This window comes from Gallus gallus, chromosome 4 (genome assembly GCF_016699485.2).
Source record: "Gallus gallus isolate bGalGal1 chromosome 4, bGalGal1.mat.broiler.GRCg7b, whole genome shotgun sequence".
In the NCBI taxonomy this organism is placed as follows: Eukaryota; Metazoa; Chordata; class Aves; order Galliformes; family Phasianidae; genus Gallus; species Gallus gallus.
The window spans coordinates 72,710,831-72,726,135 of NC_052535.1; the positions used below are offsets into that span (position 1 = coordinate 72,710,831).

Consider the following 15,305-nt stretch of genomic DNA (forward strand, 5'->3'; position numbering starts at 1 on the left):
TGACACCAGCGCAGGCTGCGTCAGAGCACTGGGGGGATCAATTCATAACCACAGGACTCTTCTATCATCTCTCACAAATAACATCAGGAAATTGTGTTTTGCTCAAAATTATTAACAGGTGAAAGACTGCTCATTCTGAGCTCTCCTTCCTCAACTCTAAAGAAGAGATCAATTTACAAAACAGCTAAAATAACATTTACAAGACATCTTAAAAATATCTAGTGGTATTAAAATGGACCTTGTGTTCCATTGTGACTCATGTTTTCAGAGATGCTGGCTATTTTTGAGGAATGAGACTCAGACATCTAACTGTCCTGATAAGGGCACTGATAAAGCTCTCCAGCTGCCCACTGGTACTGCATGGCACAACCACCCACCAAGTCCTGGCAACACCGAACTTCCTTGTCAAAACAGACATGCAGGTACCAATGGCTGTGAAGGAGAACTCCAGGAGTCAGAGGGGAAGAGAACAAAAGCAGAGGTGAGCATGCATTTTATTGTCATCAATAATGGAGTTGTTGGAAGAGATTCCTGTTCTGAAATCCCTTCACTCTCTACATGCCATGTCAGGTCCTCTGTTTAGGATGCTGAATTTAAAGCTGCCACTCAACAAGAGCACAGCAGACACCTGTTTAAAGCAGAATAAAGGACCAAATTGACAGGTGTTTCTAACAACGACAGAAACAAAGAAGGCACTCAGAGGGTGGTGACACACTGGAACAGGTTGCCCAAGGAGGCTGTGGATGCCCCATCCCTGAAGGCACTCAAGGCCAGGCTGGATGTGGCTCTGGGCAGCCTGGTCTGGTGGTTGGCGGCCCTGCCCATGGCAGGGGGTTGAAACTACATGATCATTGTGGTCCTTTTCAACCCAGGCCGTTCTATGATGTCTCCTGCTTGAGAAAGCCTTAGGGATGTTCACAGAAGAAAACCATGCTTCACTCAAAAGCAAAACAAAATTAAGGCAAACAATGGGCACTGCCCAGAACCAGTTCTCTACAACTTCATGCATTGTTTACAAAACGTCACATAAAACCCAAAATTCCATGAAATCAAACCCCAAACAGTTCATTAAAGCACAATAACGGCTACAGCACCAATCCCATGTTATTATGGTCATGAAAACAGGAGCAAATTTAATCTGACAGAGTTCATCTGGAATATGAGACGCCAAGGTCTCACACGCAGACCAGTTACTAAATACTACAACTGCTTTCCCAGCTACAGAACGAACTTTCGCGTGTGCTTTCCATTTATTTTCACTTCCTTTCACCAAACCCTCGTTTCCTCAGGGGGTACTTCGGAGGAGGGCAGCCGAGGGGGACAAAGCTTCACAAATCGCGGATTATAACCCAAAGCCGTTCACTATCTGAGCGGGTGAGACGGGCAGAAGGCAGCCCCCACGCTGCATGCGAAATCCTCCGGCCCCAGAGGGAGGAACAGCAATCGGACAGGCGGGGGAGGATCGCGGGAGGCCCCAGGACCGCGAGGAGCAGAGACACAACGCCGGGAACAAAGCGGCGAGGCGGGGAGAGGGAGCCGGGCCTGGGTGCGGGGCTCACCCGGGCCTGTCGCTCCAGCTGGGAGTGGAGGCTGGAGCCCTTCAGCCGCTGCACGATCCGCGCTATGGTGAGGGAGAGCCCGCTGTCCTGCTCCAGCATCACGGTGCCGCCGAGCCTCCGCACCGGGCCACTCTCCCCGCAGCGCCGCGCCCCGCCCGCGCCGACGTTACCGGGCAACCGCGCGGCGGCGGCCGGGCGGAAAGCGGCGCCTCGCTGAAGGGTTCCGCCCCGCGCGACGGTACCGGCGGGGACGTGGTGGCCGCCGAGCAGCCTCAGGCATGTGGTGCCGCCTCGCCCTGGCGGGTACCTCTGGCCCGAGGGCTGGGTTCACACAGAGATCTGTGTGAAACGCGATCCTGCTCCTGTTTCCTAAGTGAACGCTTCTAATACGACCCCATAGGAAGTAAATCGGAAGTATAGGAAAGCCCATCAGCAGATCGAGGGATTTTGCAGAATCATAGAATTGTGGAACGGCTTAGGTTGGAAGGGGCTTTAAAGACGTGAAAAACATGCAATTCCAAGGCCCTGCCCTGAGTGGGGCTGGTATCCAGCAGGTCAGGCTGCCCAGGGCCCCATCCAGTGTGGCCTTTAATGCCTCCAGGAATGGGGCACCCACAGCCTCTCTGGGCATCATCACCAGGGCTCACAGGTGCAGATACCCACGTCAGGCCCCAGCCAAGTCACAGAATCAGTCAAGTCACAGAAGTGTTGGAAGGCACCTCTGGAGATCATCGAGTTCAACCTCCTGCTAAAGCAAGTTCCCTGCAGTAGGTTGCCCCTTGTTCTGTTGCTACACACCACTGGAAAGAGTCCACCACCATCCACTCTACTCTCATGCTTTAGATGTTTACAAAGCCAGGCTGGATGGGGCTTTGAGCAACCTGGTCTAGAGGGAGTTGTCCCTGCCTGTAGCAGGGACATCTTCCAACCCATCCTATGATTCTGTGAAACACTGATGAGATCCCCCTCAGTCTTCTCCCAGCCGAACAGTCCCAGGTCTCTCAGCATCCCCTCATAAGGGAGATGCACCAGGCCCCCTCAACATCTCTGCTGTACTCTCTCTGGAAGTTCCTTGTCTTTCTTGAATTGAGGAGCCCACAGCTGGACACTGCACTCCAGATACAGCCTCACCAGGGCAGAGTAAAGGGGCAGGATCACCTCCTCTTAACCTGCTGGCCATGCTCTTTTTAACGCACCCCAGGATATTGGTCTTGTTGACCACAAGGGCACACTGCTGGCTCATGGCCAATCTAGTGTTCACCAGAACACTCAGGTCCTTCTCTGCAGAGCTCCTTTCCAGTAGGTCAGCCCCTAACCTGTACTGGGGCACGTGAGCCACCTCACACTGGGTGCTTCAGCTGAGCTTTGCAGACAGAATGGCCTCATTTCTGCAGCCAGCACGAATGCCTCAGCCTTATGTGCACACCTGAGTGCTCCTCCAGTTCAAGTGGGCTGGTGGCAGCAGCCTTAGGCAGCACATGTAGCTGCCACTGCTCACTAGTCACCATCCAACAGACCTGGGGGACTGGCTGTGAGCATTTCACAGCTGGCTCAATAATCTCTTAAAACAGCATTTTTGTCATCATTATTTAAGGCTTAATTAACATGTTTGCCTTTGCATTGGAAAGGACCAATCTTTCTCATTCAGCCAGTGATTCTATCAGCAGCTCCAAGGCAGAATCCTCTTGATTTTTTTCTCAGCTGGAACACATCTTCCAACCCATGTCAGAGCAGTCAGAAAGATTAGCTTTAAAAAGAAGACTTAGCTGTGATTTAAGTGGCTTTTCACTAGTCTGAGGTAGCTGGATTCTCACCCTTAAAGCTTGAGAGACAATTTAAAATGCTACTGTCATGTGCCTGAGGTATATTTTCTATATTCTATTCTATATTTTCATACCATATACTGATGGTATGAAAAGAAATCTCAGTTACACAGCTTTTTTTGATGTGTGCTTCATAGGCGATGACATGAGGTAGTAAACCTGTGCTCCAGTAAAGCTTTATTGCAGTCCTGAACATTTTACCCCTGTATGCTCTGTAATTGAAGCTCAGTACCAAGAGCCAATACAGCCTTCATTTAAACAGGACAGCTGTGCAGCACCAGGTGCATCACACTGGCTGGTGTGAATGCTAGGAGCTTCAGCCCACTTAGCCCTTCTGGGAAAATCTGTTCCTATGTACATCACCATGTAATCAAATTCTCGCTTAGTAACCTAATTTACTAAGTCAAAATATTAATTTAGAAAACCCCAGAATTGTTAATCAGCAATCTAAGAGACTTCTAGGGGTTAACATGGAAAAGCTGAAGACTGACTTCCAGACTCAATAATCAGTATTCATTTTCAGCTCTGAGGGTGACCATATCTCTCTAAAACACAGAATTTTGTAACATTCTAAAATATCGGGATAACGTTTTCATTGCTGTGAGCTTTGCAAGTGAGCAAAGCAGAAGCAATGAAATGAAGATAATCGTAATCAGTACCTTGCTAGAAAAAAAACCAGTAGACGTAACAGGTATAAAAACAGATCTGAACTCATCTCTCTGCAACCTCTTTTGACTTCTCTGAAAGCTTTTCTGGATAAAATGAAGTTTAAAGGAGAATACTAATAGAAGGTCAGAGATGAAAGTTCCTTAACCAACTGCTAAATTGAAATGCTACGGACAATTCTCTCCTCAATTCACAGAGACACAGGGAAATCATACACCCAGTTGTCTACCAGTGCCTTGAATACTTCCAGTTTACATCAGATTTTCTATCAGTTCTTTGCTCACAAACATATGCAAAGTTAATGGCAACAGTAATTGCATTTGCTTTTCTCCTTGTGTTGAGAGTTAATAAGATATTGGCCTACACTCCCAACTGAACAAGAATATAAAGTGTAATGGTTTTGCGTGCTACTTTATACTAAAATTCTGCAAAGGGTTTACATGGAGACAGTTCTTTTGTTGTTGTTGTTGAGGAGGATCATTTATTTTTGTAGGAACATCTGTTTAGAGAGGCACATGAAAAAAAATCCACACACAAATGTGCTATTAAGCTCCAGAGATCAGTGCCTGTAAGTCCAGGCTTTTACACTGCAGGTGCAATTAGTGTGTAAGAAAGCCTTACTCCCTTGCCTGGCATAATCCTCAGCTGCAAATGAATGATTTCCTACAGCTGGCAACCTCCACTCTAAACATGTCTTTGTCAACTTCACTCCCACATCTGTCACTATCTATTCCTTGTTTTTCACAGCTAGTTCCAATCTGTTTTCCTTCCTCCTATGTATTGTTTTTTCTCTTGCCAGTTACGTCTCCAATATGAGTAGGAAAACTTTCTTATAAATGCCAATCAAAGCTAAAAAGCAAGGGAATATGAAGAGGTGATTTCTACAGCATCTCTCAGAGTGCTCTTAACTGCTTTGTGTGCATCCTTACCATATCCAGTTAAGAAATCTCATGCTTAAGTGCTTGCTTCTTTTTTGTTTCCTAACAAGGAGCTTAAGCATAGCAGCTTGAGAAATATAGGGTCATTGTTAAAAAATATCGCTTGAATAACAGTCACTGGCAGAAATCCCAACATGAATGGCATTCCCCTCAGCCCGTCCCCACTAGATGACACAACTAGTTTAACTTTGTTGATGCGGTAAGTATTGGGCCATTCCTGCTTTTTCATTGTGATTTACTTCTAAATTTCAAGTAAGCAACTGCAGTACAGTCAACATAGAATTGTTTTATGATGTGCAATGCCACATACCAAAGGTAGCATGCTGGTTTTGGCAGAAGGTCTGGTGTGTCTGTTTTCTTGGGTTTTTTTGTTTGTTTGTTTGTTTCATTTTGGTTTTTTGCTGGTTGGTTTTTGTGGTCTTTCTCCTCTTCATCCTTGTCCTACACCCTGAGCACTAACTCTTCACCATCATTTCTCACCTCCAGTACGGTTTCATTGCTCTATAATTTAACACACTTTTCTTTCCTGTGCTTTGTACTGAGTTACTACAGTTTGCTATAACTGATACTAGTATATCCCAGCTGGCTTGTATTTGTCTGCCAGTGCAGGTCTGGAAAGCATCGGGAATTTGGCAAGGGAAAGTAAAAATTGCAAAGTCAGTAGCTAAAATATTTCATCCATAATCTCTCCCTCTTTTCCCACCGGGGTTTATTTTGAGAGAAGAGAGGGATCTGAATCAACAGATCATACATGACACACTATCATTTTTAAGGCCACATAAAACAACATACATTTTAATGCTTCCTTGTAATTCTGAAGACTACTTTCTTTCCTGGAAGGTACATAGATTGCCTCCTATTTATTTCCATAGAAACTACAACAGATACAAAGAGCACAATAACACCATTAGCTTTGCATTCTTGCCAGCAATGGACAAGAGCCCACATGCTGCACTCCTAAAAGTCTGCAGCACTTGCTACTGTAGATGAGACTTACTTTTTCCTGAGTAACAGTGGGATCATGCTCTCTAGGGGAACTACACATTACACTCACTATGGTAACATCAGTGTTTCTGTACCCACCCCAATGAGAACATCAAGATATGACTGCTCAAAAAAACACCAAACTTTCAGTCCTGCATATATATATATATATATATTTACTTTTCCCAGTCCATCCTTTTTCTAGTATGTACATTTCCCCTTAGTTTTCATGCTTCTACCACCATTCTGACCAATTTATGAACACTTAGTACAATTGTAATTTAGTCAAACTGTAACTTGTATAACTGCATAGTTTTACCAACAATAGCATGAAGAGGAAGGCATGTGAGAGTAAAAGAATGCAAGAGTTGCCTTCAAGCATTTCTATTTTTGGTTATTTTATTATTATTAATATTTAAAATCATTTGTAATAGATAGTTCAAATGGTACAGGTCTCCTGTGATCACTAACCTAAGGGGTACAGAAGGTTTGCCACTATTGTCATAGAGTTGCTAAGAAGTTTGTTTTGTGTAATTAGATGTCTCATCTCTTTTGAAGTGCCATCATGTCTCTAATGTTAGCAGAAATTTGCTTGTGAGTTGAAAGTGTCAAGTTCAAGTAGCTACTCCCTGGGCTTCTCATTCATGCAGCTTGTTTCAGAGAATAACATTCAGTCCTTCACTCAGTGTGCTCACTCATTATATTGTACTATTGCAAATTAAGCTTTAATCTCATTTATGGTCCAACATCCACTGGTTTTCTTGTGCAATCAGAACCAGGATATATTGCTTATAGCTGATAACAGAGATACGTAACAAAAGCTACAAATGCAAAAAAAAAAAAAAAAAAAAAAAGAAATTTCTGTCAGTGACTCATTCTCACCAATTTTAAGCTTTATTTAAGTTGCTTCCCCAAAAATGGCAGTACATTTTGACAAGTTTCAATAATTTTTAAAAATAATCAGTCCCTGTGGAGTAATGAGATTTTTTTTTGCCCAAATATCACAGATGCAATCTGAAGAATGTAGGAAGCTTAGATGTATCTTCACTTATAAGGGCAGAAAACATCTCTTATTGCAGACTATTGTTCATGAAAAGTAATATATTTTATCTAATACATGGCTGAACTTGAGAGCTAGACTTGACTACCAATGACATCAAGAGTTATCAGCCCAGCTTTAGGAGTATCACATTGCTTCAGCTCTTGATTTTAGGTGATTTCCTACCAGACCTTGCCTTTATGTAGATTTAATTCTTTCTACAGAGGATTATGTATCTCAGGTCATAGCATCTTTTGCTGGCATTCCTGAGTCATAATAGCAACTGTCAGTTTTTAACCACGTAAAACCTGCATGAAGTCCGTAATTTTTCTAGTGCTATTGGGTTCAGTTAGTTTTTCATGTGTTTCGTTATTAATCAAGCAACCTAGCCTTGAGCACTATCGTTCTGCATTTTCTGCATTTTAAGAATTCGGGTTCTTAAAAACCCATGTGCACACTGAACAAGACTTTTAAAATACAATTAAACAGATGGAAGTTTTCATAGGCTTACCAAAGAAATGGAGCCTGTTGGTCAAAGAAAATTTTGAAGAAAAAAACACTCTAAATGACAGATGCATTCTCTACACAGCATAGTATATGCACTTTGTACGTGATATGTATTTTAATTATAAATGGTATGTTCAGCTATTATTAAGTCTGTCTGGAAATATACACTATTATTGTATGTAGGCAAACCTATTAAAAGACATTCTTCAACACTCACATGCACTACCCCAATATGCATGTACCTTTAGTTCAGACATTTCTTTTAAGGTTCTGTAAACAGCAGGGCAGTAAGAAATACATTAAACTCTCTCACAGGAGTTTCTCAATTGACGTATTCAGGCCACCGTTTATTAGTACATAGGTATGGTACTGTAAGATTCTGTGTTGCCTTTTCAAACCTATTGATTTCAATGAGACCGTATGATATAAACACAAGCAGAACTTGGATTTTACTTGTGGCAAGATACCTAAATCACTAAGGAACAGAGACATAAACTTCAGAGACAGAACAAGGATCTCTTCTTGCATACCAATTCTATGTAGTTTTTATATTCCTCTGATTAAGATCTTATGAAAATTAAAGGTAATGTATCCTAACCTCTTTCTAAGTTCTTAATTATTAATAGGAAGGATTAGCAAGCTGATCGGATACTTTGTTACATTTTCAAATAGAAAATTCAGAAGTGAAGAATAAACCAAGAAGATAAGAAACCTCCTGTAGGGTTCTGTAGTTCTTTTCTGTTGGTTAGGGTAGGATTGGAAAACAACCAGATACAGGAATCATTAGAAAGAATGCTCTGGCTCACAGGGACCCTCATTTCCCTTGCTAACATTTTTCAGATATCCTTCTTGACTTCTACTTCCTTAATCTGATGGCTGCTCTATTAAAAACACAGCCAGAAGTGCCAGTAAGATAAATTACCTGGTGGAAACACTGAATGAACTGAATGCGTCAAGCAGAACAGTCATAAGTTTCTCATAGGTTCTCGTAGTTTTGTCTCCACTGATGATGCTTCTCTTTTTTCTACCATTGAAAAGAAGCACAGCACACTGAATAAATATCTTAACCAACTATGGAATAGAGTCTTGTCTGATAGATCACAGGCAGTGTCAGGGGCCTGAAGAATCCTACACTGAAATACTTGGGATTGTCCTATATTAGACCAAAAGAGGTTAAGTCAAAATGTAAAATGGAGCCCTGATTTCTAAACACATTTGCTCCATTTACATACGGGAGTAGATTATAGCAGAAAACTGTATGAAAAGTTTAAATATTGTGCTGCCCATTATGGGAATTGTTGAGTAGGAACAAAACACAGCTAGACAGTCTGCTTTTACTGTGCAAGAAAGTTCAGAATAAGAATGTGCACAAGAATTCAGGGCAAGCACCTAAAAAGAGTAGAATGAGCAGGTGAAAGTGCAAGCATGTGTAAGACAGTTCTGAATGCTGTATGCAAGGCCATTGAACTGCAGACTACTTTCTTGTTCTCATTAACCCCTCAAATATAAATTTGTATACAAATCTGCATAATGCAAAAATGGCAAACATTGTATCCAGCTCAGTGAAGCATAAAAAAATCTAGGCAACTTGATTTCAGGTAAAGTTCTGGCCACTGAAAGCAAAAGTTTTAAAATATGTAAATGCTGTTTGATTTTTTGTTTTGTGTCATTTTTAGAGCTCAGTAAATAATTATTTCCAATTTACAACAGGTTGAAATTATTTATAATCACTGAATGAAAAGGGGGGAAAGGGGGTAAGGGATGAAGGCAAGGCGAGAGGAGAAGGGAGGGGAGGGGAGGGGAGGGGAGGGAAGGGAAGGGAAGGGAAGGGAAGGGAAGGGAAGGGAAGGGAAGGGAAGGGAAGGGAAGGGAAGGGAAGGGAAGGGAAGGGAAGGGAAGGGAAGGGAAGGGAAGGGAAGGGAAGGGAAGGGAAGGGAAGGGAAGGGAAGGGAAGGGAAGGAGAGATGAGAGGAGACAAATAAGGAAATGATAAAACAGTTCAGGAAAACTGTACAGATTTGCCCTAGCTGAGCTTGTCAATCATGGACATGAGTAAGTAGTAATACAGAGGTGTAATTGGAGGAATATATACTGTCAGAAGGATTACTGTGGTGTGGTTACTAGACAGCTAAGGCAGAGAGTGTTTTACAACCAGATTTTTCCTGATCCAGTGCCAGGAGTCTACACCCCTGAGCACCCATAGTCCATCCTCCTCAGTGGGATGCCTCCCTGCTCTCTCTAATTATTTTTATCCTTAATTGCTTTTGTTCATCAGAAGAATCCCTGCAGCCAACTTGCCTACCCACTGTTTACCAATGGACATATTTTCCAGAGCAGATGGGACAAAAGTTGCTCCCCAGCTTGAATATAGACACAAACTATTAGCCTGTGTGGATAATAATTTCTGGTCTTTGTCTGAAATTGCATTTGGGCTTGTACCCACAGAGAGCTGCAGCAGGATACATTTCTACTGGACAGTGTGCAGTTATTTAAAACATAGCAGAAAAATTCCTTCTTGGGGTTTTTCAACACTCACATACAAAGTTTTTCATTTAAGTTAAATTAGATGTACAGTAGAACTTGCTTCAAGCAACTTAAAGAAACAAAGGTTGTAAAGGTTGCTACCAGTTGTAACTGAACTTTTTTAATGACTTCATCAGAAATGCTTCTCCTTCCTCATTTTTTTCATGTCCCCACATTACAAGACTAAAAAATGGACGTTACAGAATAAAGGGAAAATACTAAGAAGAAATTAGGTATCCAAGAAACAATGCAGTAGCCACAAATCACACTGTGACTGCTTTACACTGCTTTGTTTGTGCAAAGAATGCCTATCACCAGTGATGGTGATTATAGGAAGGATGAAACCAGTATGCATGAAATTGCACGTGTAAGATAATGATTTCAGAAACACAAACTATTAAAGAAATCACCCACATTAGGTACAAATTCTCAAATGTTTGTAAAAGCAAAACTGACAATACGTCAACTAAGTGTGTCTTTTTCATATACAAGGATTACATCCCAAACATCCAACTTCCAATATATTTGCCTTTTTTTAAGCCCCTGGATATCTAGGGAATAACATAACATCCAGACTAACTGAGGTTGAATGTAACAAGAAGTGAATATAGAGAATTCTGAGCAGGATTTGTTCTCAGGGTTTTGTCTCTTCCTTCTTTTGAGAGTTGAATGTTCTCCTTAGCAGCTTTAAAACAGTTTTGTAATATAAGCAAAGACTGAACAATGAAAATGAATTTAAAACTTGCATGCTTTCTGTCACATTAACTCCCTGCACAATGTAATATTGTATAAACATAAGCAAATAGTCCAAACTAGCTAAAGCCATTGTTCCTTGGAGTGTGTCTTCTTAAGAATTATATAGAAAAAGCATGGCAAGATCAATAATTCTATCTTGTAACAGCCCATCTATGGAACTCTGGAAACTGCTATTTATTTTCAGTGTTTGAACAACATTTTGAAGTGACTCTCTATGGAAATATCATCAATGCTCCCAAGAAAGCTTAGTATAATAGTTGAAATAAATCCAAGTATTTGACATCACTATTCTCTGTTTCTCAAAAAAATATAACTGACTGCAGTACAAAATGCAAAGATAATTTGGCTAATTTGCAAATAAATATAAAAATTCCAAAAATTAAGACTAATAGCAGAACTTCAACTTGTGCAGGTTGTCTTCCTTCATTAAGGCTTCCCAGTGCCTCCTCTTACTTGGTTCAATAATTAATCTAAACTGTTAGCTAGCAGAGTTTCAGTGAGGCAATAAATAAATAAATAAATAAAAAGGGCCTGGAGATTATCACTATATAAGAGCAAGAGTCAAACAACAAAATACTTAATTGTGTACAGCAAAATACATAGACACAAGTCTGACTTAAAATCTTACTTTCATCCTAAGAGTCCTGGAACTTGAGCAGCACAGCCCAGTACCTCACCATCTCAGTACCCTTCCAACTCTTCCGTGCAAAATCATGACAACAGAAAAACAGCAAAATTCTAAACATTATATAATCTTTTGTTTTTATTCAATCAAAATTCTACTTGGATTCTTTCAAGGTGATTGTTTTAATTCTTTGTGGAGATTTCTGGTAGGAGTTCATTGAAGTTGTATCTATGTTGTAACCAGTAGAAATAGTAAAAAGGCCTTCTAAATGAGACACGCATCCCCTAACACTTCTAGAGGGTCAACAAGGCCAAGTGCAGGTAGTGTACTTGGGTCTGGACACAACATCACAGAACCAAAATTGCAGGCATGGAAGGGACTTCAAGAGATCATCGAGTCCAATCCTCCTGCTAAAGCAGGTTCCCTAAATTAGATAGCATGGATGGGTGTCCAGATAGGTCTTGAATGTCTCCATAGAAGGAGACTCTACACCCTCTCTGTGCAACCCATTCCAGTGCTCCATCACCCTTACCACAAAGAAGTTCTTTTGCATGATTGTATGGAACTTCCTATGTTCAGACTTTCATAGAATCATAGAATCACCAAGGTTGGAAAAGACCTGCAAGATCATCCATTCCAGCTCTCCAAGCAATTGCCTGTCACCAATAGTTCTGACTAAACCATGTCCCTCAACACAATGTCTAAACGTTCCTTGAACACCTCCAGGACTGGTGATTCCTATCACTAAGCACCACCGAGAAGAGTCTGGCCTCATCCATTTGCCTCCCACCTCCCTTTAGGTATTTATAAGCACTAATCAAATCCCTCCTCATTCTTTTCCCCAGACTGAAGAGACCTTGGTTACCCTGGGGCAATCCCAGGTATGAGTACAGACTGGCAGAAGAACTTAGAGGATCCCTGTGGAGAAGGGCTTTTGGGGTCTGGTGGATGTCTTTAGTGACTGGAAAGCTGCCTAGAGGCTGGAGAGCTGCCTGATGGAAAGTGACCTTGGTGTCACTTGGAGTGATGGACAGTTGGCTGAATATGAGTCAGCAGTGTGCCCAGGTGGCCAAGAAGACCAGTGGCATCCTGGCTTGTATCAGGAACGGTGTGGTAAGCAGGACTAGGGAAGTAATCCTGCCCCCTGCCCCCTCACCATGCCCCTCAGCATTGGTGAGGCCTCACCTCAGGTACTATGTTCAGTTTTGAGTGTCTGAGTACAGAAAGGACATTGAGGTGCTGGAGCAGGTCCAAAGAATGGCAACAAGGCTTGTGAAGGGCTTGGAGAATATGCCCTACAAAGAGAGACTGAAGGAACTGGGGCTGTTTAGTCTGGGGAAAAGAAGGCTGAGGGCAGACCTTATTGCTCTCTTCCAATATCTGAAAGGTGCTTACAGTAAGACTGGGGTTGGTCTCTTCTCACTGGTGACAGGACGAGGAGAAATGGCCTCAAGTTGCGCCAGGGTAAGGTTAGGTTGGATATCAGGAAACACTTCTTTACAGAAAGGTTGTTAAGCACTGGAATAGGCTCCCCAAGGAGGTGGTTGAGTCAACATCCCTGGATGTGTTTAAAAACCATTTGGATGTGGTGCTCAGGGACATGATTTAGTGGAGGGTTGTCAGTTAGGGTAGTATGGTTAGGTTGTGGTTGGACTCGATGATCTTTAAGGTCTTTTCCAACCTGAGCAATTTCATGATTCTATGATTCTATGAAAAGCTGGATATGAGCCTGTAGTGCATGCTTGCAGCCCAGAAGGCCAACTGGATTGCATCAAGAAAGAGGTGGCCAGCAAGGTGAAGGAGTTGATTGTTCCCTTCTGCTCTGCCCTTGTCAGGCCCTATCTGGAGTACTACATCTAGGCATGGTACCCCCAGCACAAGAAAGACACAGAGCTGCTAGAGCAGATCCAGAGGAAGACCACAAAGAGCCTGAAGGGTTTATTTTCTTTTGTAAACACTTACACTGGCCCATTGAGTGACCTGTGCCAAATCACTTCCCTAGGCTTCATTTTTTCATCTCTAAATTGGAACTCATAGTTACTGCGGTTAAAATAAATAACATCTTTTGTATATTTCTTTAAGGTCTACTAACAAAAACTACTTGCTGTAGAGCATTATCTCATAGGTGTCGTGATGCATGTTTTTCACCCTTACATTGGTAAGTTTGGATGAGTATTAAATAAACTGGTCTTGACAGCAGTTACTCTGAAAACCTAATGGGGCTCAAGGTCGGATCACCTTGAAAAAAAAACTACCTGAATGTAATAAACTTTAAATAAATGTAATTAAATAGATGTGTTCCTGAGAATTTCATGAGTTCTCCAAAAGTGTGGCCTAATTCAAATCTCCTTGTAGTTTATGAGAGTAATTCCACAGAATCAATGGCCTTATGCCAGCATAACTCTTCTGAGAACAGAACTAGATTGTGACTTTTCATATATATTTCTTCTAATTCATTTATCTTATTTCATTTATCTTATTTCATTTGCCAAGACAAATGAAAGATCTGGCAACAAACCCAAATCTGTTTGTAGGTATCACAGAAGACAGAGCTAAGCTTTTCCAAGTTCATAATTTTACAAGTAGACTTTCTATTTAGAATAAGTAAAAGTCTTTGGTAAATTAATGAAGAAAACAGATACTTATCCTTCAAGAAAAACTGTGAGGAAAATGTAAATAGATGTTTTTTGATTTTGGATAAGAAAAGTATTGTACACATAGCATGAAGTGACAGAGCACACTACCTGTTTTGGCTACTAAACGAGTGTGTTCATCATTTGATGTAACAGAAAAATATATATAATTAAAATTAAAAAAAACAACTCAGATCCTTTTGTTATCAGAGTAATCAGGCCTTTTCTTCCTCAAATATTGGGGAAAACATTGTATACATTTCTCTAGACTACCTGCAGAGGTTCACTATGCTACTATGATACCTATATTATTTCTTAATTATAAAAGCCAATTTTATTAATAAATCAGTGTAGTTAACAAGCCTACTCTAAGGAATTTCTTACCTAAAATTCCCAACATCCCAAATAATGGTATGATAGAACAACCATTTAATTTTTGTTTCTCCTAAATAATAGAATGATATTTATGATTAGCAAGCATTTCATTAAAACGGTTTCCTTTTTTCTTTATCTTAAAGCTTGTGTGGAGACAATGAAATGATACTGATCAGCCTGAGAGAGAGTGATCTATCATCATGCAATTAGTCAAATGTGTTAGAGAGAAATTATGTTGAAAAGGCAACTCAAAACTGTCCAAATACTGAGATTATTGGCTGTACATTTGAGTAAATCTATGCAAAAAATGCCTAGAAAAACAAGAAATATTTGATCTTAGTATGTTATGCAGAAATCAGCTCCAAAAGGGGAGCTGAGTTCATAGCAAATTCTTACTCATTTAGTCTGGCAATTTAGCCAGCAGATACTGAATCCAGCTCAGTCCAGGACCAGATGGTATTCGTCCAGAAGTTCTAAAGGAAACAGTAAAATTATTAAATATGACTTCTTGCAAACGTAGTGCCAATATTTAAACAGAGTCACAGTGAAAACCTTTGAGATGAAGAGCCAGTTTGTAAACCTGGCATCCGCAGAAATAAATCTAGTGGGTACTGTAATAACACATACAAATCTCTGGACACTTGTCTACACTACAGAGTTTTTAATGGCAGTCCTAACTTTCATGAATGCTTCAGGTTTTTGTGTTTTGTTTCTTTAATGTAGAACATTGTCTACACTGTGCTAAGGGCATAGCCCATGTTAGTGAGCTGCTGTATCACTTCTGGGTTTGTATCTTCATTGCTTCTCCAGCAGGAGTTTCCTGAGCCCTGGATAATTCAACATATGCAGCAAGCAGTGTTTGCAAAAAGTCTTGAAA

General features: G+C 41.1%; 1 protein-coding gene across 2 annotated transcripts in view; it reads right to left on the reverse strand.

Moving 5' to 3' along the window:
- TBC1D19 (TBC1 domain family member 19) overlaps positions 1 to 1,734 on the reverse strand; it is a 45,158-nt gene extending 43,424 nt beyond the window's left edge. For both annotated transcript variants that reach the window (XM_015285711.4, XM_040699293.2), the window contains exon 1: positions 1,560 to 1,734. In XM_015285711.4, coding sequence (XP_015141197.1) covers positions 1,560 to 1,658 — 99 coding nt within the window. In that variant the 5' untranslated portion in view covers positions 1,659 to 1,734. The remainder of the gene's footprint in view (positions 1 to 1,559) is intronic.
- Between the last annotated feature and the right edge of the window lie 13,571 nt (positions 1,735 to 15,305).